General features: G+C 39.1%; 1 protein-coding gene across 1 annotated transcript in view; it reads right to left on the bottom strand.

Annotated features, from left to right (window-relative positions):
* LOC146306205 (serine/threonine-protein phosphatase PP1-beta catalytic subunit-like) overlaps positions 1-24,691 on the bottom strand; it is a 34,511-nt gene extending 9,820 nt beyond the window's left edge. The window contains exons 1-2 of the mRNA XM_084711536.1: positions 24,531-24,691; positions 818-949 (exon numbers count right to left, since the gene is read on the bottom strand). Of these exons, the coding sequence (XP_084567662.1) occupies positions 818-949; positions 24,531-24,582 (184 nt within the window). The 5' untranslated portion in view covers positions 24,583-24,691. The remainder of the gene's footprint in view (positions 1-817; positions 950-24,530) is intronic.
* Between the last annotated feature and the right edge of the window lie 2,721 nt (positions 24,692-27,412).

The following is a 27,412-nucleotide window of genomic DNA, read 5'->3' as shown; positions in this document are numbered from 1 at the left end:
ACCTAGCTTGTGAATGACTGAGCCTTTCCCAGATGTTCCTTTCATACCTGATCACGTTACTATCGCAGTGTTTCCGCTTGGGCAAGGGTCTGCAACCTTTACGCTCAAAAGCGCTGTTTTTGTCCAAAACAAACAAAAAAAAAAGTCTCTCTAATAGCCACAGCTATTACATTCTCTGTGTCCCTCTGAGACTTTTCTTCCATTTGGCATCCGGGGGACTTAAGACCAGCCTAGACTACAAAAAAATTTAGCCACGGCGCACATTTTACAGTTTTATAAATGGGATACAAAATGATGAATGAAACTTAAGATGTTAAGAAAAAAACTGTAAAAATAACTAATTATTTATTTCCATATATTTTTTTGTCAAAGCCTGAGTGCTGGTGATACTAGAAAACTACTGCAGTAACCATATTAACTGTATGTTCACAGTAACACAGAGAGAGCTAGGTGTTCTAGCCAGAAGGCTTAATTTGTGGCGAGGCTAATTTCTAAACAGGCTAATTACTGAAGCAAGTCTTTGCCAACATTAAATTACATTACATAACATTAACCTGTTTACCTGTGGAGTGTTCCAAACATGTCCTCCACAGCTCTCTCAGTCTTTTGTTAACCCTGTCACAACTGTTTTGGAAAGTCTTCCAGGCACCAAATTCAGAGATTTACAAAAACAATAGTTTTTCAGTTTGGACATTAAATATTGTGTCTTTGTACTGTTCAGATCAAAAAGGATTTCCAAAACACTGCATTCTGTTTTTACACAGCATCCAAACTTTCTCAGAGACAGGATTGTAGAGGGAAAAAGGGGGCTACTGACCACAGATTTTGAGTGGAGCCTCCAGCTCCAGAAGGATTGGCTGACTGAGGAAGATCTCCCGGGACTTGATGCAGAGGCCGCGCACCTCGGCCTCCGTCATCTGGACAATCTTTCCCGGCCGACATCCTCGCACTGGTGGAGAGAGAGAGGAGACAAGGTTAAAGAAGAGTTACTGCGTGTGTACTGAACAAAGTTATCCAGGCTTTCAGGCATAAGCTGCCCCAGCAAGAGAGAGGACTTTTCTCAGGGCCGTGTCTCTGTTGATCATCACGTTACTGTAAACATCATCATGTCCCACAGGGTGAGTTTTTTAAATGAACTTCAAACTAAATATGGGAGGCAGGGTTTAGTCAACAGACAGAGGATGGAAATAGTCAGTCTGTGTGTGTGTGTGTGTGTGTGTGGGCATTGTTGATGTTGTTGGGAGCGTTTTTGGCGAGACGCTTCCTGTTGTGTAACAGAGAGGAAAAGAGGAGGGGGGAGTCACCGTGGTGACAAGAATCTGTAGGTCCATGTAATGTAAAGGGTTGGGAACTAATAATAAAGTCAGTAGTTTAATGAATTGTTTCTTGCGACCAAAGGACATCCTGCATGTCAGTGATGGACACTTTCAAACCTGAAACCTGTGACTCACTATACTGTTCAAATTACTGTGTATTCCTAGTTTTAGTGCAAAAACACACAAGTTGCAGACTAGTGTGAGCTTCAGTGCAAGTCCATCAAAATTAAAACTGCACAACACATCCAGCCATCTTTCCTGCATTATGGTGATAAATTAAGTTATTCCCTGGTTCATTCCTCAAATGTTATGTGGCTGTACAACAGACATGTATATGCATCCAACTTATCCTGTTTTCCCAGAAGTCATAGTAGCTAGCAAGGAAATGAACAGTTACCTTTAATAAATTACGGATTTCTTTGGGTTTGAACATTTTTGGAAACATTTGGGATGGTTCACAGCTTAAAAAAATATATAACATATGTCTAGCATTGTTTTGTTTTTTTTACACATTTGAATGTATTAAATGTTATATAATTCACTCCAACTTTCAATTTAAGGTCAGGAGTTGATTCTTTTTTTATATCTATATCAAGATTTATTTATTAGATAAATCCCTTGAGATGTATCATCTCGTTTTCAAAAAAAAAAAAAAAAAAAAATCAACAATGATGGCTATTCCATTGTTTGACTATCGAGTTCTGATATTCAGAAATCGACCAGCCTCTCTTGAGGGAACGTGGCTTTATGGGTAACCTGAATCCTAATATGTCACGTAGACCAACGGGTTCGGAGGAGGAAGTGAGTTCGTCCCAGTGTCAGCACTTTGCTGCAGTCACAGAAAGTCCATGCTACAGTTGCGACCATCAGGGAGCAGATCAGCTGTTTCTATAGTTGTTGTTAATGCCCGCCACTGGGTTGGCACACAAAAACATATTGGGAGAACTGCGAATCGTGCCTTTGATACTGGTTTTATTTCAATGTTGAAAATGAAAGCTTATTTTAGAGCGGCAACAATTAATCAATTATTAATCACCTATTACATAAATCTACTATTTTGATAATTAATCCAAAAATGTCCAAATTCTCCGATTGCAGCCTCTTAAATGTGGATATTTTCCATTTGAAGACATCACCTTGGACTTTTGGAAACACCGATCAACATTTTTCACTATTTTCTGGACCAAACAATTAATTGACTAATCAACAAAAATCGACACATTAACCAATAATGAAAATAATTATTAGTTTCAGCCCTAGCTTATTCTGATTACAATTAAAACTGTGACACCCTCAACATGTACTGCAAACTGTACAGTGTCAGCACTGTAAAGTAAAAGTAAGTGAACGCAGTGACCTTGTGTTTTATTTTTGGAACATGGAAAATGTGCACTGAAAGGTATCCTGCTCATCGTAACGCTGAAATCCATTTGAGTAAAAAACATTCTCCAGACTTTCACCTAGAGGAAAACTTTGCAGTATTTATGAACAACACGTCCGCCAGTCAGGCACTAAATGGCCTCTGGAATCTGTTGACATAGAAGCACGGCTGCTGTCGGCCATCTTTTACAGCTGAAACAAGCACGAACCGGCGCAACGCATACAGCTGGCTTTGCAATTTGAGGTTTAACTTTCCCTGCAGTATTTCCATGTTCTGTCACTGGCCTATATATTCCCTGTGCGCTTTAGATGAAGCGCCTCCTCTTTTCCTCCTGCTCGGTAAACCACAGAATAGAAGTGGGCCACAGCTGACTAAGACTGCTGCTGCTGTCAGATGACACCACGGCAACACGATGGAAATATTAGCAGGCGTCAAATGCCACCTAATAGGTGAATCAAATACCAATAGACGAGGTCAAATGCATCCAGAGGAGCGTGTTTTTGAAAGGAAGAGAAGTCAAGTGTGTAAAAGTCTTCCTCTGGTGTGTGTGTGTGTCAGATTCCTGCAGGTGACTCCTGTCTGAGCTCTCAAGGTATTTTTCATCCAGTTTTAAAGGGACAACAGTGTGTGCGGCCGAGTGTGTGTACATGTGCAACATGACCCTGCTATTTCTGCCCAGAGACCTTTGGGGATAAACACTCGCTGTGTCTGTCTGTCTCCTCCAGCACAGCCAAACACAACTTGCCATTACACACACACACACATACATGCACACACACACACCCCACCTGAAGGGTCAGGTCACGGCTATATTTAGAGTGTGCAGAGGTGGGACGAATATGCTGGATTTTTAAAGACAGCTAAACCCACTAAAAATATGCAATTGACCCTATTCCCACTGCCAGTAGAGGAGTTTGCCTCTCTGTATTTTTCTTGTGTTTGCCTGAAAGCCAAGACTCAACTAATGTACAGGAGAGGAGAAAGACATGTTTAAGTGTCTGTGTGTTCAGCTCTCAGTATTTTTATAGCTTCTAGCTGAATCTCTGTGGTTTAAAGTTTAGTTTTTCTCCGGTGTCGCTGTTATTTTACTGTTTCATGTTCACTTTCAGCTGATAAAAGTCATGTTCAGTTGCTGCTGATGAAAATGCAGCATTCTATGATTTTTGCAGCTTCATAATAAAAGCTTTTGAGTCACAAAACTTTTACTTGCCCCGGTACAAATTGTTTTATTTATTTATTTACTAGCAGGTATCAATAACAACCATGACTTAAGTAATTGTCATATTTAGTCTTGGGCTGCAACATCTATAAAATGTCAGAAAATAATCTATGCCATTTTTTCAAAGTGCAAGGTGATGCCTTTTAAGTCTTGATTTGTTCGATGAAAACCAAAAGATATTCAGTTTAATGTGATAATAAATGAAAAGAAGTGGGAAATATCCATAGTTGACAGTCTGAAAAGAGCATTTTCTGCCATTTTTGCAAAGAAAATTACTTTAATGATTAATCGATTGTCATTATCAGTGAAATTCTTTTTGTACCAGTTAGTTGGCAGATTTACTTGCCTGACGGGGCATTTTACTTGCCCTGCACAAGCAGACAATCCTTATTGTGGAGCCCTGTATTTTCTGTTACAAGAGACGTTTAAGTTCAAGTCTAGCACTTGTTGTCTGTTTAAAGCTCTATCTGGATAACAAGCGCCTCTCTTGCGGTTGCTTTTTGTTTTGTTTTTTTACTTGAGCATTTAAAGGTGGAGATATTCTTGCTTTAAAAACATGTTTGCATACACATCCACACACATCATGGCTGCCTTGTGTATACTGCGTCCATTTGGAGCAATGGTCGTGCTCAGAAATGAATACTACGCAAACGTGTAGTTAAACAGCAAGTATATCGTCCAGCCAAGAAAAAAAAAGAATCGTGTGAGAGAGTCTCAATTCTCAGGGAGAAAAAAATTTGATTCTTCTAGATAAGAATATATTGGGGACTTTCATTGGGAAGATTTAATAGGAAATAATCACACACCTTTACACAGGTGCAAACTCAAAGAGCAAAAAAGTCACAGAAATTATCGAACAAAGTTACAAGCCTTAATTGCCTTCGCTGAAAAGAGGCACAAGTAATGTATCCACTCGGGTGTCATGTTTCCATCACTGTCGATCAGATCTGGAGCTGATAAGTACCTGTGACTACTGCAAAGTCATTTCCTGGGAGTGAATGCTGATTGCACCCTTGCCCACTGAAGACAAAAGCCAGATGTTAGCAGGCATTAGTGGGTTTCTGTACAGTGTAAAAGGGGTTTTACTGCTGCAAAACTACAATGCTGCTGTGCTTCTTACATGTGAACCCCTTGTATTATTGCTCTTTATGCACAACACGTCCTTCAGTGAGCACAATATACAGGCAAGGAGTGTGTGTGTCCACTCTGGAGAGAGTGATTTCACACCCCTCCCTCTCAGCTCTCTGATGACGCGTTTGCAGGTCTGTGCTGGCTCAGCTGACAGGGAGGGACGCCTGATATAGGGCACACACGCACGCATGCACGCACACACACACACGCACGCACACACGCCTGGGAGGATCCCCTTTCATCATATGGTTAAGTTGAGGCAGAGCTGGGAACACAAACACTTCAATTCCTCTGTCTCCTTCACACAAACACACACACAAACACAGTGATCAAGTGACCTTGACTTCAGATTGTACCACTAGGGGCTTGCAAGGAGGTATCCCAGCATCCTTTACTCTGTCACCACTGCACTGCAGCTTCCCCGCTGAAGAGGAAGACTGAGATACCGAGAGAGAGGGAGAGACAGAGAGGACGGGAGGTGGTACCCACATCTGATTACCATGGCAACCCAGCAAGACCAATTTGCAGCCTGCAAGGTGTCGGTGAGCGGAGCTGCTGCTGTATCTCAGGGGGAATGGAGCTGATTTGCAGATAAAGTGGCATCTCTGCCAACCCACGCCCTGCATACTAACATGTAGTGCATCTGACAACAGTGGAGGGAGGCCTACAAGAAGCCTGCACACACACGCAGAAAATACTAGTGGTGCATCAACAAGATCTGTAATCTTAGACTGGCACAATCCAACTTGGAAGGAAACATTCTTAATATCAGCAGTTTGTGATCTGTTCTAAAACCACAAATTGAAAACCTCAGATTACTGATGAGGTTTTGACACACAATTCAGTTTTCAATCACGAAATTACCATGGTATACTATTCTACACCTTTTCTTCTGGGGACCCACTTTTTAAAAGTGACAAACCATTGCAACCCAATTTTCAGGCTCGTTTTTTTCTCTCATCAGTAAAAAAAAAAAAAAAAAAAACATTTTAAATGCTTTATAAAAGAGGTACTGCAGGTATGAATCTTAAATTTGAAGGGTTTTTTTTCCATAGTCTTTTTTTTTTTTATTTGGGGACCCAAATAAAATCTCCTATGACCCACCTGTGGGTCATGACCCAGTGTTTGAGAATGACTGTTTTAGAATGAAGAATATGAAGAGAAAAAGGCATAACAACTTTTACCAAGTTGTGGACATTCTATTTTTTACAGTTTCGCCAAAATTGTTTGGAAATGTGCATCTAAACTTCCCTGTTGTTAACTTTGTGTCTGTGTTCCTCACATAGAGAAGCAGAGTGTTATTGGTTTATTGTTATAATAGACCTTTTTCATGGCAGCCATATTGATATAGATTTGTAGAGTAAACACAGGTGTTATCAATGATACTAATTAAGGTCCTGTTTCATTTAGTGTAGCAGAGCCTTTCCAGTGAACCAACATGAACAACAGCAGCTCCCTGACTCTTTTTGACCTGAATGGAACAGAAGCTTAATTAGTATCATTGGTAACACCTGTGTTTACACTACTTCATGTGGAAATGGCTGCTGTGAAATAGCTCTATTGTTTTCACGTTTGCTGAATGAGGAAGGTTTTACCGTTTGTTTTTTTTCCTGCTAAATGTTAAGCTGGCTAATTAATAAGGGGAGGTTTTAATGATTTTTCCCCATCAATTCACAGATCACGTTGAGTACTACTCAGCCTCTTGTATTATGTCTCTGGAGGGCCTTTATCCGAGTCATCAAGGTTATCTTGGCTTGAGCTTGGAGACTAGAAATTTGTAAACAGAAATCCTGCACTACAAACTGCCCTGTGTCTGAAGCTGTAACTTTACATTATTTTTTTATGTTCAGCAGCATTTAAGTTAATCACTGATGTTCTAAAGTAGAAGAGGTAAAGAGTACTGAGTTTGAGGATTATGGGCATTCACAAGGTAAGAAGGGTTAAGTGGGAAGAGTCACCATCAAGCTGCATTATGGGAAGTGTAGGAACCCGTTTTGCAGCCACAGAAACTAAAAATCAGGATATCTCACTGCAATAGCTAAGGTTGTCAGAGGTAATGAAGCATATACTTTTTCAATAACACAGTACTAACATTTTATAGTATCAAAAGTACTGAACCTGTTACGACAATGATCTAAGTGCTCATTCAACATCTCAGTTCAGTTCAGTCTTTACTTACCTGTCTGAAATTTGGCTTGCAGCAAACCCAGACAGTGTTCAGAGACTTTTTCTTGTTCCAGCACTGTGTGTAGGCTGTTTAACAAAGACAAAAAATATTCTATTTTGTGTGCCTAAGACTTTTTTGGTCTTTTTGCCATGGTGTCAAAACAGGTATTGAGTATTGATTTTTTTTTAAAACAAGTATTATAAGGTTTAAAATTCCAGTATTACAACACCTCCAGTAATAACCCAGCAAGACCGTGAGCTGTGTACAAGCCTCTATTTGTGTACTACATAGAAAAAGCTTTGTTAGCTCTGTGGGTTTGTGCAGGACTTTAGGCTGGTGCAGCAATCTAGATTGTATTTTTAATAGCATGTACTTTAGTGCAAAACGACACATTTTCTAGCATGATGACGGATGTTTCTTTGGGTAAATATGCTAATATGTAATAATATATTTTCTGAAAAAGCAGTTTTACAATAAAATGTACAATTGTTATGCAAGACTAATTCATTTACTTATTTATACTTTATGGATCACATGAACAAATAGACAACCGAAGCATGTATTCATGTTTTTTTGACCCAATATAAACATAAGAAACAGTGAGACTGAAAAGCTGCAAATTTTAACAGAGCTGACAGAACTGGTGTGTTAATCAATTTCTTTTATCAACAGGGTATCGATTTAGAAAAACATTGATTATGGAATGATCTTTTAACAGATGAAATTTGATGACTTTAGACTTGATGCTCTGATTTTGTCCAAAAAAAAGCAAAGACTTGCAGCTAGACTTGGAATTAAACAGCAATGACTTGTGACTTCACTTAGAGCCTTTTGACTTGAGAGTATGTGATACCTCACACCGAGGACGAAGATGAAAAAGTCTGTTATATAAAAAGGGTGAATCCACAACTCAATTCATCTCCTGAATCAACTAACATTAATGCTATTTATTTTCAAGCAAGTCGACACAAAATTCCCCAGATCCACTTTGTTTGAACCAACCCAACAGCATCCAATGAAGTCACGGGAGAGAACCATGAAGAACCAGTGTTACACTACTGATCATATCTAGAAATATATTTTGTTTGCTGACTGTGTTCAAGTCTATGTAAACACGAGCAAGAAGACTCGCACAAAGACAATGACAGACGACCCAAACACGTGTTTTAGAGTCACTGCTTTCTCAGTGGCAGCAGGGAGACTGAAGCAGGTCCCTGGCTACAACAGCTGTCGAGGTTCACTTCACAACAGCCTCATCTGGACTAGGGGAAACTCGTGTTCCACTTGCTTTTCCCAGCTGGTTCTTACGCAACATTAGAGAAAATCTCTTCTTTGAGAATCATCTCTGTTCCAGTTCATCTCTCCTAATTTGGTCAGGTGCATGCGTCCCTCTGCCTGAGCTTTTCAATTTGAGTTTGGTCACACTCTGACCTCTTCAGACCGACTCTTCTCTCTAGCTCGATCAGAGGGAGATCACTGCACTGCCAGCAGACCTTCTCTGCGTCTGTTTCTCTTTCCCAGACCTTTTCATTCCCCGTCTTTCACTCTTCATCCATTTTTCGTTTAGTTGCGTTCTTGGCTGAGGCTGAACTCCTGGGTCATCGTCCTCCTCCGCCTCACCGTTGAACTATGCTGACGTCAGAGGACAGCTCTGCCTCATACCCCCCTCTGCTGAGTGATTTCTGCATTCCAGACAGCTCACTGACCCTTCAGACCTCTATAGCGCCGGCTATATGGGCCTTCATTACTCATTGTTTAGATTTTGCAGATGCTGTCAGACTCAACTCATTTGAAAATGAAATCAATGTGCCAACTATTAAAAATGGTCCTGGCAGGACCATCTTGCCAGGCTTCAAGTTATCCGTTTGTGTCCACACCAAAATCCATGCAGCCAATCAGAGTCCTAGAAGTGACTTGTGGCAGCTACAGGCATGGTTTTAGGTATGACAACAGTGAGAAGCATCCATAGAAGTGTTAATCTGATTGGTTGAACCTAGCCTGTGTAAGACTTGATAGACAGATGGTTCATCAAATCACATGACAAGTGTGTTTTGAAAGTGGCTGCCCTTTTCCAGATAATTTCTAAGGATGACTTCCCAGATGGTTCTGTGTAACAAACCATGTGGTGTGTCAGGTAAGCCTTCCAGACCAATTACAGGAAGTTCTGGTAGGCCATTGTCAGAACCAGGAAAAGAAAAAAAGAAGAAGAAAAAAGAGCCATGTAGCACACAGGAGGAGGAGGAAACAAAATGCTTAACTGCCATTTCATCTGATGACTTTATAAAGAGTCAGTTGGAAAAACTCAAAAAAATTCTGATACTTTCCAGTCATTTTCTAAAAGAGAGAGAGAACAGCTGAACTGACAACACAGACATCAGATGCACATCTGCCTACAAATGTCAATGTCAACTAGAAGGAGACAGCTCACGTAGATGACATCAGGATGAAAGTATGTCATGTATAGTTCTTTAATGTGCTCACATAATAGCAATGTGAAACAAAAACTAAACGGATCAAATGTTACAAAAACATGAACCTTGGTTCAGACGCTCAGATGTTAAAAGGTTTTAAGTTTTATGTAACAGGGAACTTTTGGTTTTTGGCTCTTGGTTGGACAAAACCAGTAGAGTAACTGGCATCACCAGGGCAAAACTGTTGGTGTTGACGTTATGAATTGTGAAGCGTTATTCTTGTCCAGTAATTGAGACAGTTTGTTTAACTATTCTTTACTAAGCCTCTATAGTCTTGGTGTTCTCCTGCCCAACAATGCTGGCTAACCTTTGTTACAGTAGTTGATCTTTCTCAGTACAGATGAGCCAGTGTTCCCTGAATTAAAGTCCAGTTGCCTACAGTTGGCAAGTTAATTCATTCACTAAATATTTGGGTACTGCCCAACCCACCATTGTGCTATTGCACACTGAACCACACCAGAGCTGTTACAACATACAACCTGACATGCTCTGAACACACAAGCAAAATGACTTGTCTTCCAAATAAAGTCAAAAGATTAAGTAAGTTGAAAGGCAGCACCAGGCCTGCCAGCAGCTCTCTAAAGAGTCACAGAGGTTGAAGAGTTGACTTTTTATTTGTTGGTTGTTTTAGCCTAAAACAGCCAGCAGTTTGACCTTAACTGACGAAAAGAACTTTATCCACTTAATAAGACATTTTATCAAGAAATGTCAAGCTTTTTAACAAATCTTAAGGAGTTTGGTTTCATCATCTCTTCTGCTTCACTGGTTACAAACTTCTTGCTAGGGTCAAGAAGGTCAACTATTTTTCCATTAATTTAAAAGAGCACAGTTCATTTGAACAGAGCCACATAGAGAGAGAGAGAGAGAGAGAGAGAGTGAAAGATAAGTGAACTCCAGACAGATTACTTCTTGAAGGCATGACCATATATGGGCGCTACTGTATGGAGGAAGGAGGAAGTAGCCTAGTCAGTCGGGACAAAGAGGGAGCGCTTCAAGGCTCTAGTTGTTGTGATAGAGAGAGAACAAGACCAGCCAGGCACAGGCCGGGACTCCGTCAGCGAGTGAAGGTCCACAACAATGTAACGGCTGTCAGCTGCACTGGCAAAGAGCTGCGTAAGCCCATTCACATCAACAAGACAACACACACTGACGTCAGCGCAATATACTGAGCTTAAAAATAGGGCTGACCCCTATCACTCAATTATTCAACTGTCACACTGTTAGTGCACTTTTCACTCTGTTCTTTGACTTACTTTTGTTCTACAAAGGGACAGCTCTACAATGAAAAACATTTGTGATGATTGTAATACATTTTGGTTGAGATTGTTTCAATACTATGATGCTTCAATTATCACCACATTATTATTTTGTTCCTCTTTGCTGTGTCCTGTTGCATATTTGTTGCAGGTTCTTTCATTTTGTCTTTATTTGACAAATCTTTTGAATCTTTGAAATGTGCAAGGTCTCTATATAACAGGAAGACCATTTATGCAAGTTTCCAAAAGCAGGATATTGCATCAAAAATTTTAAAACTAATGTCAATATGTTTTGATTAACTGTCAAATATTCACCAACTATGCTGACATGAGCCATTGATTTGATAAAGAAAAAAATGGCAAAATTCCCTAATTTTACTTTATGAAATGTGAATATTTTGTAGTTTCTTTATTCATCTATAAAATAAAACTCAAAATCTTTGGGTTATGGACCAAACGCACCATTTGAGGAAATATTTTTTAACATTTCCTGACATTTTATGGACCAAACAACTAATCAATTAGTTGAGAAAATGATCGATAATGAAAATAATATCTAATAATATCAAAACAAAAACTTCTTAACAGGTTCTTGTAAAGATATACAGTAAAACTCCCTAAAGAATCGTTCAAAATGAATAAATAAATGTTAGACCTACCTTTTAAATGTTTACTTAGGAAAACAAGATAATAAACCCCATAAGACATTAAATGCCAGCTTTCAGTACTCTCTGCTACAAACACAATTCAGTAGGAAAAAAAAGTACTTAAACCTTAATTAATTGATTGGTGGCAGCACAAGCAGCCATAAACAACACAGACCAAATATCTACTGCCTGAAAGTCTTTGTGGTGAGCATGTTTGCAAACAGTTGCTCATTTCCACATCCAGCACATGCAGAGAAACATCAGCATGGATTTGGAGTCATGTCTCTGGCCACATGATGAAGTTTAATAGTCACTGCATAACATGATTTTCATTTTCTCTGATTGCCGAGCAAAGATATACAAAAGAACTTCTAACCGGTCAAGCTGAGCCATGAATTTTAAGCAGGTATGACTGTGCATGTTTTAGTCGCTGCTGCACGTTGCAGCGCCAATAAAGATGCCCTGTCAGACCTTTTTTAGCACTCCACCTCCATTCTCTATTCTTTCCAACTGGGCATGACGCCAGCAGCTCCCCTCCGCTCCTCCATCTAGCCCGCTCCCACACAGGGGCGATGGAAAACAGTGACCCCTCAGTGAACGAGAAACACAAAGTAACTCTGGCGAGGAGAGCGGGAGCGAATCTTAAGGCAGAAATCCCGACTGTGATGGCATTTCTGTGCGGGCTTTGCATTTTCAGAGGACGTTTTGTTCGCCTCTAAGTGCCACGGGTGAATGGACATCTTTGTGGGGCAAAAGAAAGGATGAAATTGAGAGGAGAGACTGGGGGAGAAATAAACAGGAGGCGCAGAAAGTGGGAGAGATGGAGAGGAGAAGAAAACGAGAGAGACGTAGGCAAAAAGTGAAGCTGGAGTGGGGGGAGACACAGAAGGCGAGGGAGTGAATAGAAGGAGAGGGGAGGGTTTTTATTGGAAAGCCTAGCTGGGCCGCTGAAAAGCCTGGGTGAGCTCTGTGCCACGTTTGGTGCCAGGGGGTGAACGGTCCCCGCCGCACAGGCTCCACCATTGTTGTTTCCATAACAGAGTGCCACGCCAGCAGCCTGAACACCACGCAACACAGCAGTAAGCCTCCACGTCCGACGAAAACAAGGCGGGTGACACCACTGTGAAACACATAAATTGCTGTGTATCATCATTCAATCCAAAAAAGTGACTTTATTTGTTGTTTGACTTGTTTCAGTTCTGCCTAGGCCTGTAACAGGGCAGAGAAGCCCCTGAAAGTGGTTCCACAGGCCTGAAAACAAATCAGAGTCTTGAGGACTCTTTTAGGCTGGAGACCTGCCACCACCTCTCACACACACCCAACACCTATTAAATGGCACACACTCTGGCTTTAATAGAGTGTGTACACTAATGTATCCCACACTATGTATCTTTTCAAAGATGAAATAACACCACATAACTCTTATAAGTGAAAAGGGGAATTCATAAGCAATAAAATGCACTTTTGCCTAGTTCAACACACTTCTGCAGCCTTACATGGTCTGGTATGACCACTAGCTTATGAAGGCAAATGTTAGCTGACGTTAGCAAAACATTTGGCTAGATGTTGTTGCATAAAAGACAGCACCTATGCTACTGTGCTTTGGTATTCAACTATACCCTGTATTTGCCACTTGCAGCCATGGTAGCTGCAGTTCAGCAAAAGTTAGCCTACAGAAAAAGTCACTTTAACAACTTGATTTAATAGCATCTCTAAAAGGAATTAAAACAAGAAAGAAAGCACTGACCTCCCCTCATGTTAAAGGTTAGTTTAAAGGTACTATATCAAATAATAAATCAGTGTACAGCATTTTTTGTTTGTACAAATTTCATTTTTCCTTTTTTAATAAAAGAAAAATAGCCAGCCATGACCTAAGCATGTGAAAAAAATTATCATGTGACAATGAATACAGGAATTACGTAAAACAAAAACAATGCAGCAGTCAGTAGAATTCCATTTATAAAATAAATAAAGTAACCAACCATAATATCACAGTCCAGTACACTATGATATTAGACATTTATTAATCACGAGGAGACTGAAGCGCACTCCATTTCTATGCTAGCGTTGCTGCTGCACACTACACAAGTACCACTTTAACTTACTACAATCTGTTCACACATTGTGAAGCAATTACATGCATTAATCACTTTGTATTGCCATAGTACCGTTCTCATTTAAACAAATATCAGCACCTTGATTGTTGGGGACTTGTTGGGGACTTCAGACTGTCAAACACTGGACACCCATGCCAGCTTTGCATTTTGCATTAAAAACATTGCAGGGAGTATTGTTTGCGTTGACTTTAACCACACTTGTGACCACTTTTGGCTTGCCATTACGCTGACCCACTGTGACTTGAACAAGCTGCAGGGCTAATGTCGCTCTCTTTCTCTCTCTCTCTCCAAACTCTTACTGTATGACCCAGATGCACTTGCAGATACTAGAATGTGGCACTGATCAGTAATACCGTTGTAACTTGGTCAGTACCCACAAAAAGTGCAGAGTTCATAATGAAAACCTATTTAGAACATAAATTGTCAAGTGCAAGAGTCTCACCCAGACAGCTTTGGCAGTGGAGCTGAAGAGAAGTCAGACTTTTTCTTAAAAAATTACCTGATTATCAAAATAGTTGGTGGTTAATTTAATAATCGGTTATTTGGTTAATTGTTGCAGCTCTAGAACAGGTGTTGTCTGTCAGCTAAACCATGCTAGCCTTGTTAGCCCATTAAAATATAGCTCATGTGGCAGACACAAACAAGACACCAGAGCTTTAAGAGCCTTTAATAATGTCATTTAAAACCTTTTTTGGAACGTTTGTCTTGTATAAAACTTGAATGCCCCTATGAATGTTCTTTCATCATCACTCTTTATATTTGATTGAAACCACTGACTTTATCATGCGTTTATGATTCCTTACATAATGCTAAATAAACTACTGGCCTATAGTATGGAAAGTGGACACAGACTGTCCAAAAACTGTGCAACAGTCAGTGATGATTCCATTTCAGGAAATAAACACAACATGCACAGCTCGTACACAGAGGACTGCTCTTTAGGAGATTTTATGTACCCATACTGGCTCACAACTGCCTGGTGTCTTTGCCCATAAACCAAAATGGCTCTGAAATGCAACTTTCCATCCTGCCACTGGCTGATGTATGGGGCCGTGGTGTTGATTGTGCCACATAAAGCCCACGGGCCACCTGTGCTGGCAGGCCGGACAGAGGGCCTGTTGTCGCTAAAGCCTGGGCGTAGTGTGGGCTTAGCACGGGCATGTTGGGAGAGCCGGGGCCTGCAATAGCTGCATCACTGGATAACATAGACACAAGTGAGTGCGGCAATAGTAAAAACTGTTGAGAAGGAGAAGGAGTGGGCATGTTGTGGAGAGCTCAGCTAACAAACAGAAAAACACACCTCAGTAAACTGTACACAAACATGCAGGGAGGGAGATGTGCAGTCTTGCTGAGGCATGCTGCTGCTACAACTGAAGCATTTCTATGAACACTGAAACGTCAGCTCAAATGTGCCATCACTGATTGTGGCGATCCTGCAGTGAAATCTGAAACATGCTAGAGAGTTGTACTAGAACGCACCGATTTCCCACCGTGTCATGCAGTACTGCCTAATGTAGCAGTGACTGTATTGATTTTTCCTCTCTGTAGTGACAGGACATCACACCTCAGATAAGACACCTAACTGCCAATTAAAGACAACGTTTTTTTTTTAAACAGTCATGATTCATGAATACATTTGCATTGGGATTCAACACCAGTTAAGCTGCGATGGTATGGATTTTGCAACACATTTCTGTGCAATGGCGATTCACCACAACTGCACCAAAAAATTAAAAATAGCAAGCAGTGGGCTAAGAGTGACTGTGCAGCTAGTGGAGCAGAAGAAAAGGTTAGCAGCAAACTGTCAATCTGACAGTTTAGAGTGATTTGTTAATAAACGCTGCAGCTTCTCAAGACCAAGAAAACATTGGCTTATTTCCCAACTGTTAAAAAAGTGAAAGGAGTTAGCTCTGATGTAAGTGGAGCAGGAAACAATAGCATTATCACTGTGCCTACAGTGTTGGCTCCGATGATACCGTAAACAGCAAAAGCACTCAAACTGCAGTGTCTTTTAAGAGACGCAGTGAGATAAATCCATAATGATTATGGGTCTAACAAAAGTATACACTCCAGTATCACACTATTATGTTTTGTGATACTGTATCATTTCTCACAAACACTACATCAAGATAATGTAACACATGCAAAGATTGGCAGGGCTTTATTTGTTGTTGTGTTACACCCCCTGACCATGAGATAGCAGTTGTTGTGAATCATCTACCTTAACTTTTCTAACGGCATAAAAAAGTAAACTAAACTCAGATTGTAAGTGTATGGTGGAGTGTGGGGCTGCATGATTTGGTAACAAAAGCATATTGTGATTATTTTGACTGAAATTGCAATTTGCAACACGATTAGTGGAAATGATCGGGTTTGCATTGCAATTTTCATTTTCACTGGTTGATGCTGTGATATTTATTGAGGTCTGTACCAAACAAACATGTTTTCTTTCATCTGGAGAACAAGATCTTTAGGTCAGGTCATCTGTATAGCACTTTAGTACCTCATTATAATGCTGTTCTCTCACACATTTTTCCCTTTTTCAAACAATTGCAATTTGGTTCTGGTTCTGCAATTTGGATATTGCACTTAGCTGTACTGCAACTGCAATTAACTGTGTGTGGAGTGTTCTTTATTTTGTGAGTTTTCCCAAAACTAGAATTAAAAAAAAAAAACAATATATTACCTTGCTTGCAGTATTGCAATATATTGAATCATAACTTACGTATGGTGATACAGTTACCAGATTCTGGCCAATACACAGCCCTAATAATGATAAAGCCAACACTGAAAAGTCTGTTATTAGTTATTAGTGTCTTTGTCTGGAAAATATTTGTCGCTATTAGCATGTTATTACTTTCCACTGGCAATCCCATGATGCCTTGGGTTGAGTTGGTCAGCCTCTTATCAACAAATGACTTGTCTTGTGTGACAGCACTGATCCATAGATGTATTAATAGATCCATGTGCTGAACTCAACGCATTGCGCAAAAAAAAACCAAAACATGGAATTGACCCTTCAAAATAAAATCTGTATGGTAATGGCACCAGTGTCATCAGTGCTTTTAAAAGAGAACGCTTATAACTTTGAGCCACTATGCCACTAATACAATAATTGTCCCAATCCAACAATTGACCTTTTTCATGGCAGCCATATTGATTTGAAATAGCAAGGTAAACAAAGGCGTTGCTAATGATATGAATTAAGGTCCTGCTCCATTTAAGGTAGCAGAGTCTTTCCAACATGCAGAACAGCAGCACCCAGACTGTTTGTTCTTAATGAAACGGAACCTTAATTAGTATCTTTTGGTAACACCTGTGTACTCATTTCATGCTAAAGTGGCTGCCATGAAAAAGGTCTCTATAGGCATCATGTTGCCGTGGTATTACAGTAATGCTGGAACAGTCCCAGCTGTAAGTGTCCCCAATTTGGCAAACTATGTTAGAGTCCATTGGGACAGAGCGACATGACCCAGTGACAGGACTGAACAAGTGCAGCCGACTGGATGTTACTGTGCTCATGCTGGAGACTCAACATGCAAACTCTCTAACTGTGTAATAGCAACATCCAGACAAACACACGCAGACATACAAATGCCATTTTAATCACATGAACAAATGGCTTTCGTGAGTTCATCAATACACCATTGTGTTGCTTACCTTTCAACTCTGACTCACAAGACTGGTCACAAGTCAGCAAATGACAAGTCACTGTGCTCTAAGTGACAAATGAAACCGGAGAAGCCAGAAACCCGCACGCCGAGGCCACTGAAGAGGCCTCAGTGGCTGTAAACCATGTTGTCAGTCGATCAGGTTTAGCTTGTCGGCTAGACAACGCCTGTCAACTTCTCCACCAAACAACTGCTGAAGGGCACGTGTACTGTGTGTGTGCGTGTGTGGGTGGGTGGGTGTGCGGGTGTGCCTGCCTGTGGATGTCCAATTTGAAAATGCGTGTTTCCCTCAACATTCTGCCTATGAAATCCTAGGTTTTCCACATACTTTTTCTTTTGATGTAGATGGGAAAAAATGAACAAGCTGCATGTGCATGCATACACAACATCAGATACAATTATGTTGTTATCAAAGTAATCTAAGTTTATCAATCCCATGGTCACTGAGTCTGATCAGAATATCTTTTAGTAACCGGACAATATAACCAGACAGCCATGTTTGTTTGTAATTCTGTTTGCAGATGTTCCAGTCTGAAACTGGAAGTAAGGATAGTAACAGCAGTAGCAGTGAGGCAGCTTAGAGACAGTGTTATCTGTGAAACCAATAAAATGAAAGATAATTACATTCTCAGTGAGAACATGCAAATTTAATTTAAAAAGTGTTTGATGATATTTGCATGAATTTGGGCATCCAAATCAGCAAGCAATAACAAAAAGGCACCGCCTTTAGTGTTTTTGAGAGTTCATCACTGACATCGCCATGATTTGACACTTATTCAAGGCCTCAACAGCAAGAAATATCACGACTTTGTTGATCCCCCGATTCAATGAGTTCAACTTGACCACTACTTTGGTTTATGACCAAACTCCTGTAAAACTAATGACATTTCCATCAGTATGTAAGTAATGTGTCAGTTTCAGGAACCATCCATCCCATCTACTTCAGACTTGGCAGATGTATTGCTGGGAATCCAAAGAAGTCCATTGTCAACTTTGGTGCAATTTGGAGACGTTGAATATTAATAAACTCTGGCTAAATAGGCAAACAGTGCTCCCACTATCATCCAAAGTGTGGGAGTATTGGAGAGAGAACAGAGACTGAACGATGTGATACTCTGTAGGCTCTGCAGAAGTACAACTGTTCTGCACACTCCTGCACAGCACTTCGTCAAGATGGCAGCAACAAGACAGCACTGCCCTGTTTACTTTTTGTCCCCACCCAAGCATGATATAATAGAATCATCATCACACGGAGCATATTTCTGTTAGCAGTAATCACTGAAAACTGATTGTCAAAATGTTTTTTAGTTTAAAGTAATCTCTGCACCACTGCTGTTATGGTAATGAAACGTTACACTGACTTGAGCTTGAGGACAACAGCATTTAGTACAACTGTCCCAAATACCATGTTTGGGGCGTCAGAGGCTGAGAATCACTAAACCTGCAGTCATTATTGACTTATACATTTTGCTATTATTGTAATTATGAGTCTAATAAGAAACAAATACAGGGGAGACATATTGTGTTGGGGCCACTAAAATACTTCAGGCAAGTGGTCCAGAAATCTACAAGTACAAGAAAAAAACATTAACATTTAGATTGTTAGCCTTGTTTAGGGCTGCAACTAATGATTATTTTCATAGTTCATTAATTTCTTGATTAATCGATTAATAGTTGTTTACTTTAAAATATCAGGAAATGGTGAAAAATGTCAATCAGTGTTTCCCAAAACCCAAGATTACATTCCAAATGTCTTGTTTTACTCACAACCCAAAGACATTCGGTTTACTGTCACGGAGAAGAGTCACCAGAAAATATTCACATTTAATAAGAGAATTTTGTCTTCTTAAGAAAACAAAATGACTCAAACCGATTAATCAATGATCAGAATGTGGCTGACTTATTTAATCAGCGATTAATAATAGATTAATCGTTGCAGTTCTAGTCTTAAATTAAGGTCAGAATTTCCCCAAGAACCCAGCTGCTTTTTATAAAACATTACATTGCCTGTTAAATCAAAGGTTTAGCCTTACAGCTCAGCATAAACACACTGGGTGGAATTTAAGGGATGTAATGTTTTGTATTTGGTAATGATTTACTAAGGTTAAAATGCCACTTCACATTATCAGTGTTCAATATTAAAATTCATTATTGGATTGTAAAAATAAACACCTGAGCTGTATTACTGTATTACCCTTTTTATGCTCTCGCCCTCTGTGTGCATGCGTGTGTGTGTGTGTGTCACCAAAAGGGTAGGTTAATTTCTAGCAGGGACAGCTGTGCCTGTTGACATTTAGTAGGAGATCAGAGAGCTCTCCATATGTGTGCATGAGTATGTAGGTTCCTGACTGGCAGCAGAGATCATTGAAGAAGCGAGATATCAGCCTCCCATTGAAGTGGTTAAGGAAATCCCGTCCTACCTCAGGGAAAAGCTCCCTGAATGTCAGTGGAAAGCCACTGACAGGCCATTCAGCAAACGTCAAAATGAAAGCAGGCTATAGATGTAATCTAGTTAAGTCAAGTAAGATGAGGGATAGCATGGTTTCATCAGTAAGGAAAAGCCTGTGAGAGGTCTTTGTGATGTTGAAAGGTCAGGTCTTAAAATAAATGCAGTGCCCTTATGATGATAAACTGATACACAAATGATAGACTGTGTGTTTATGCCTCTATATGATCTATATCTCCAAGTGTGAGATTAATATTAGTTTTTATATTAAAGAGAAAACATTAGAAAGTCTGCTTTGGCCACCAGATACAGTGTGATAACATCTTTTGTTTGCAGAACTGCTCAATACACTTGTTGTGTAAGAGGTGTCATATAACTCCACGAGTATGAACACAAATACTGTGTAATTGTCATATTGTTGTCATCCTGTGTCTTTAAACATTGGTTTACACTTCCAGATTCTTCTCCAGCTTGTTAAATACGGCTGGCTATCAAACCTCAATACATTTTTTTTCACGGACCAAAATATGGCAGTGGTACAAAGTGTAGAAAACTGTCAAGTACTGGAAGCTGGCATTGAATGCCTGGTCAGATCCCTACATCTTCTTTGATCTAGAGCAGAACCATTCGCTAATAAAGAGATTGACAACTGTTAAGTTATTTTTAATACCAAATCTCTCCCCAAAAATGTGAATATTTACTGGTTTTCTTCATCCTCTATAGTAGCAAACTGAGTATTTGACAGATGTTCAAACAATACAGGCTTTCTGGAACATGTCAGCTTCGGATTTAGAAAATCATGACAGGCATTTTTCCCTAGATATTCTACAAACTAAGTAACCACAATTGTCAGCTTAATCATATTATACAACACAAGAAGTTGCAACCAAGCAATCACATTGGTCAAATAGAAATTTACAATGTATTCAGATCAGCATGACAGCACACCGTGCTCATCAATTAAAATATAACATCTCCCAGAGGTTTTCTCTTCTTTTTTTGTAAAGGCTAGGTTAGCCTGTTTCTTGCAGCTGTTTATAAAATAATTAAATGAATATGTTTGTGGATGTATTCAGTTAATTGTCATGTTTAATCTAGGGCTGCAACATCCATAAAATGTAAGAAAATTGTGTAAAAATTTCATCACAGTTTCTTTAAGTCCAAGATGATGTCTCTAAAATGTCATGTTTTGTCAGTCCAAACTCAAAGATATTCAGTTTTATATGATAATAAATGACCGCTTGCCCAGTTGGGTAAGAGAGTTGCTAGATTTACTTGCCTGACATGGCATTTTACTTGCCCTGGGAAAGCAGGTAAGCCTCATTGTTGAGCCGTGCTGTAAACTGGCTGACTGACTGAACAGGGGCGAAACATTGTTCCTGTTGCTAAGTTGATACTAGGGATCGGCCTGTTTGCTGGAGTAGTAAAGGAGGTTTCATTACATTGGAGTTCTATTGACATGACTAATTGTTTTCTAGTTATTAGTTCAGCTGGAACTGAGCAAACTTCACCTTGTAATGACACCGAGTTGTACGTACCTAATTTCATAGACAGTTTGTGTAATCAACGAATACTGAATGTAAAAAAAAAATGTACTTGCTTTGGATAAAAACAAGGCTGAGACATGAGGGAAGGAGAGGACAGACCCACTGGACTACGTGGGTTCATGAGATTTTGGGGTGAGGAAACATCTTGGTGAGTAGCACTGTTTCTTTTCAAGAGCTGAAGTAGGACGAAAGCTGGGTCAAAAGTGACAATGATGAACACAACATTTTACCAGAAACTGAACATTTTTCAACTCTCCACGACTAGGAAAAAAAAGGGCAAACATGCAAGGCTCAGTGCAGAATAGATGCCCAGTGTCCCGCCATGTTGCTGGTATTTGTAGTATAGTGTAAATACACTGGCCTCAGACAATATATAGTGTGTGGACACCAGCCCTTATGGTCAAAAGCTCCAGAACAGTGAAAGAGCACTTTGTCAACTACTTTTGCCAGTTTTAGAACTTTTTAAGTTCTTGTGCAGCCTGTGTTTAAGACAACATTGGCATGTAAGAATTTTTAATTAAAGTATCTTTATATACTTCTCAAACTAAGGTATAGAAAAAGTCTAGTGGCACTATTTCAAGGACAAATTTCTCACTTAAAACTGGTTAGATTTACATCAAACTCTGGTTTTGATCCAGAAGTATCAACCATCAGAAGAAACCATTAGTGTTGAGCCTGGCCTGCCTCTCAGCCTCTCAGCCACATATAAACTGGCTGTAGATGGAAAGAGAAAGTGGCTAAAAGAAGATGGATGGTTGGATATATTCACAACTCTCATCTGGAAGCCTTTAGGCCTCAATCCCTCCAATTTCCTCCACTGAGGTTTCCTCGTCGCTGCATAAAAACCAACTAAATATGTAGCCAGCTAACTAGCTACACCCCAGCTGACATGCAGGCTCACATTGCTGTTGCTGTACAGCTGACACACACAAAGAGCAAACAAGCATATTATGTAACAAGTCCCAATCAATCCAGATGATTAGGTTCTACTGACATGTTGATCCACGGTGTGCTCATTCATTAGCATACACTGCCAAACTGTGTATGTTTGTATCCGTGTGCAATTCTCAGCACAGTGAATCTGTGTGTGTGTGACAGACAATCGATCACTAATGTTTGTTCACCACTGCCTCAGCTGTCCACATGTTTACTGAGGACACAGAGGGACACTGTCTCCAAGTTCTCAAGGGAATGAAAGACGACAGACAGACAGATCAGCTCACCTGTGTCAGGATCCCTTATTTAGTACTGTCAAGAAAGTCACCCACTGCAACCCAACACATAACAATGGTGCAGGAGCAACAACAAGGCTTTCTTCGAAAGTCACTTCTATGCAATATTAACTAAAAACTTAAATAATAATAATAATAATAATAATAATAATAATAATAACAATAATAATAATAATAATAATAATAATAATAACAACATTAACATTTTATATATCTATCCAAAAATGTGTAATAGTGACCTGAGTAGATAGACACACATCACAGGCACATTTATGAATTATCATAATCTACAGCCACACTGGGAAGGCTACGTATTTTATCACTGATGTATGATGATAACATTTTTTAAGTTCTATAAAGTTTTCCAACAGTTGAATTAATGTAAACCCTATTAATGTAGGATAACAGCTTAAATCTATGTACTGTTGTGTGTAACAAAAATAAAGGCAACTTTAAGACTGAGTAATACTAAGGCTCATATATAAATCTTCCTAAATACTGGCTATGGGGTAAGGTTGACAACAAGTTAGGAATAAGAACACTGGACACAAACTCTGCAGATTCATTTAAAGTGAAATATCACCAAGGCCTGTAGCTTGTGTAAACATTACCATTCAGCAACATCCTCATATAAACACCATAACCTTGTGACTTGCCTGCTTTAGAAATCCTTCTGCCAAATTCCACTTAAAAACCTGACCTTGATTCTCGTTATTGTGGGCAAACAATATACACACATACAACAACAAACATTTTACATCTCTTCAGGGACGAGACAAATGTGCTGAACCTTTCAGCATACCTCATTCACCAAACTGCTGCTTGTTTTAAGTAGGGTTCTTGCATAAATCCTCCAAAATACTGGCTATGGGTAATGTTGACGAAAGTTAGGCTACTTATTTTAAAAATGCTTACAGGAAAGGAATTCTACAGGTTTAGTCCATTTAAAGTGGAATATCACCAAGGCCTGTGGTCCCCTGTGGGTGGCTATGGGCTGACAAAATGCATGGGGTAAGGTTGACAGAAGTTACTTAATTTTGAAATGCTTAGGCATTTAAAGTGAAAGATCACTAAAGCCTGTGGCTTGTGTAAACATTACCATTCAGGAATAGTCACATTTAATTATCACCATAACCCTATGATGTGCCTTCTGTCTTCAGCTGAAGAATCACTGTGCCGAACTCCATTTGAAAAGTTTCCATTGCTTGTTATAATTGTGGCCAAACAATTTACACCCATTAAAAACAACATTTTAGATCTCTTAAGGGACCAGACATTTGTGCTGAATATTTCGGCATAGTTAATTCACCAAGGTGCACTTTGTTTTAAAAGAAATGTCAACTTATGGGATGGGATATGCACCACAAGCTACCGCCCACCGTGGGGTATTTTGTTGTAAAGATCTTGCGAAAATGTAAGCTGAGTCCTTGTATAATGTAGGTTTTTCTTGAGTAAAAGCTTATTAGCTAGTGATTTTACACTGCCTGTCAAAGTGATGACACCATTAATGATGTAATACAAGCATTGCGACATTATTCAAAGCAACATTAAATATCTATAGTTAGTTTTGAGGTTGGTCTGACGTTCTGGTCCCCATTTCTCGACCTGTCGGGGTACAACCAACAGCCCCCCTACAATAACTTTGTTAGCATTCAGTCTTAAACGCACACTTAAACCCTCAAAATTACATTTATGAAAGCAGTGAAGCGTCATTAGGTGTGAATTCAAGATAACTTGACTAAAGGTGTGCCTGTGATTCGCATTACCGACACACGGGACTGCTCCAGCTCAGTCCTACAGTGGGACAAGCTAGCAAGCAAAGCGGCCCTTTTTCCTGTCAACTCGTGTCAAAACGACAGCGAAATAACATTTGAGCACTGTAGCCGCATACGAAAGGATAAAATAAATGTAGTATGGTAACAAACTCACCCTCTAAAAGCCTGGAAATCAGCGAGTCGACGTCCAACTCCCCCTCCGCCATTTCTGTAACGAACAGCTCTGCCCGCCGCAGTCTGGAGCTGGCAGGGCAGGCACCGCCTCACTGCACTGAAACGCACCGCCAACCTCCTCCCACTCACGGGCCTCCCATTTAGGACTATTATGATGCATTGAAAGGCTCCTCGGATATTCTAGCTTCTGTCACAGAAAACAGAGAAGCAGAGAGCTTTTAATTAGCCAGAGATTTCAACCACCTCTCACAGTCTGTTAATAGTAAATGCTGTTTTAAGCCATTTTTAAAACAGACACCGGATTTATTTTATTCATATTTTCAATGTTGTGATGTAAAATTTTTTGATTGTCAAAACACTAAACTTCAAATATCCAATTTTAAAAATTCAAATCAAGTTTCTCACTATTTTTAAAAGACTGTATGTACAGTATATACTAGAGTCGAACCAATATATCAGTCAGCCAATAATATTCTTATTATTTTTAAAGAACATAATGCAGATGGTTCATTATTTATTATTAGAGTTTGGTTTTATATTCCGCATTTTCTGTCAATTTGATCTATGTTCTATTTAGTTTTTTTTTTTTTTTTTTTAATTTATTGTTATTCATGATGATTAAAAATACAATTGAAAGTTTACTGTTTCAGAGTCCTGATGTAATTTTGGATTTTATATATAAATAAATGTAGAATGTCAATATATCAGTATCTGAATTTTTTAATCCCTAATGGTCAGCAGTCCCCCAAAATCCAGTATGGGTCAGGCCCTAATATATAAATATATACAGTACATTGTATGTAGCCTTTATTCTCAATGATGCTATAATTTACTATTTCAAATAATAGTTAACCATCTCCACCAATGGTAATACCATTATTGCTGTCAAGTGCATTTATTTGTCAAACTCAAAACAGCTGTGGTCATGGTTACGTAATTCATCTAACTGAAGACACAAAATATGTTAATATCTAATATAATTATATAAATATCCTATATGATAACCATAATGAAATACAATGCATGACATATCCAATCATATATATTTTTATTTTGATGACTCCATTATCAATTGATCACCCAGCCATGAACTCAGTGCACCTGTGTTACTTTAGACTGTGGTAGGAAACAAGAGGGCCCAAGGGACCCGCACGTGTGTGACAGGACTGACACCCACTACAATATGAGACAACTCAGACAACTGCTGACTGCTGACCATCCTAACGTCTATCATACATTATGTTGCTGTTTTCTCAACTTGTAAGTGTGATTTCCAATAGCAAGTGAAGGCATCAGTAAAGTCTTTGCCTTTGCAACAGGTTACTCTAATGTATTATTATTATTAGTAGTAGTAGTAATAGTAGTGGTAGTAGTAGTAGTAGTAGTATTACCATTATTATACACTGTATGAAATGAACTTTGTTTTAACTTAAAAGAAAAGTTAGTGTCAAGGCTGCCATATCATTTTAAGTTGACTGAATTTGAAAAGACAAGTTCTGGTAATTTTGTAATGATCACAAACTTTCTTTGTCAAATAAACTTGATATTAATTCAGCTGTACTTTATAAAAAGTGTCCAATAAGCTTAAGATACTAAGCTGAACCAACAACTGTAACAAGTGTAAGGGGGTGGGGACTGAATTGATACTGACCATAAACATTTTCTTCAAACTAAAAAAAAAGAAGGGTCACAAGAGACTTTTAAATGCATGCTGGGATGTCTGCTAATTTGATGATCATGTTTCTTTGGAAACTTAATTTGATAAGTTGATTGAACCTTGTTCAGTACATTCATTCAGCTCATGTCAAGTTAAAAGAAGAACTCATGTTCTGAAAATAAATACAAGAAAATTTAAGTTTAATTAACTTGAATACATTTTAAAAAATGTACTTTTACATTAACATAATGAGGAAAAATTAGTTGATTCCACCAAATTCCTATAAATATATCTTTGTGTGTAGCAATAATGGTAATACAGGGCTACATATAATAGTAGAATAATATAATAATAAATAAAATAATGAAAAACATATGATTTATTCTGGTCAACTGTATGAAAATTAGCCTGTGAAGATACTGTCTTGTCACTAAATATTATAAAGGGACAAATACAGTGTTGATAATGAGATAATCTGATTTATTCACCTACAGCGCCCTCTTATGGTCAGAATATATCAGAACGTTATGAGTGTCAAGTTTGTGCTTTTCTCAACTGTTTTTCTAATTATTTTGTGATTTAAGAAAACAGAAGTCAATTTGAACCAAAATAGTAAATTACTAATAAGAATTAACTTTAAAAAAAGAAGATAACACGGTCACTGTCATTTCTACACCGAGGTCGAGGCCTGGAAGGCCGACGTTTGGAGGGAAACTTGTAGTGTGGGTCAGTGTGTGAATGTCTGATTTAGGATAGTCACAAACACTTAACAGCACCATCATCACAGCTGGATCTTCTACATTACAGACTGTTTACAGCAGAATAAACTTGGAGCAGAGTTCAGCCTCAGAGTCTCTTCCAGGTTATGACTAAAGCCAGAAGTTATGTTATTGCCTCTCCCACTCACAACTTATTTTTCTGTTCCTTTCAAGTGCGTCATCAGGGTATTTCCGCACTGTTTTGAGTGGGTGGAGGTAAGTTGCACTGCAGAGGAAAGGCGACAGGGTGCAGCTGCATCAAGCTAACCACAGTTTAACACCGGAAACAGAAGGCTTTACTTTCAAAATAATAGCGTGAAGGTGCTGTGAAAAGATACGACTTAATTGCTCTAATTAAAGAAATATAGAAAGAATATTTTATTATAACTACTATAAGTTAGCATACTAATGCAGGACTTTAGAAGTGGTGTAAAATAAATGTAATAA

The sequence above is a fragment of the Lutjanus erythropterus genome, chromosome 23 (genome assembly GCF_056507025.1).
Source record: "Lutjanus erythropterus isolate fLutEry1 chromosome 23, fLutEry1.hap2, whole genome shotgun sequence".
Lineage (NCBI taxonomy): Eukaryota > Metazoa > Chordata > Actinopteri > Lutjaniformes > Lutjanidae > Lutjanus > Lutjanus erythropterus.
This window is presented reverse-complemented; position numbering and strand designations above follow the sequence as displayed.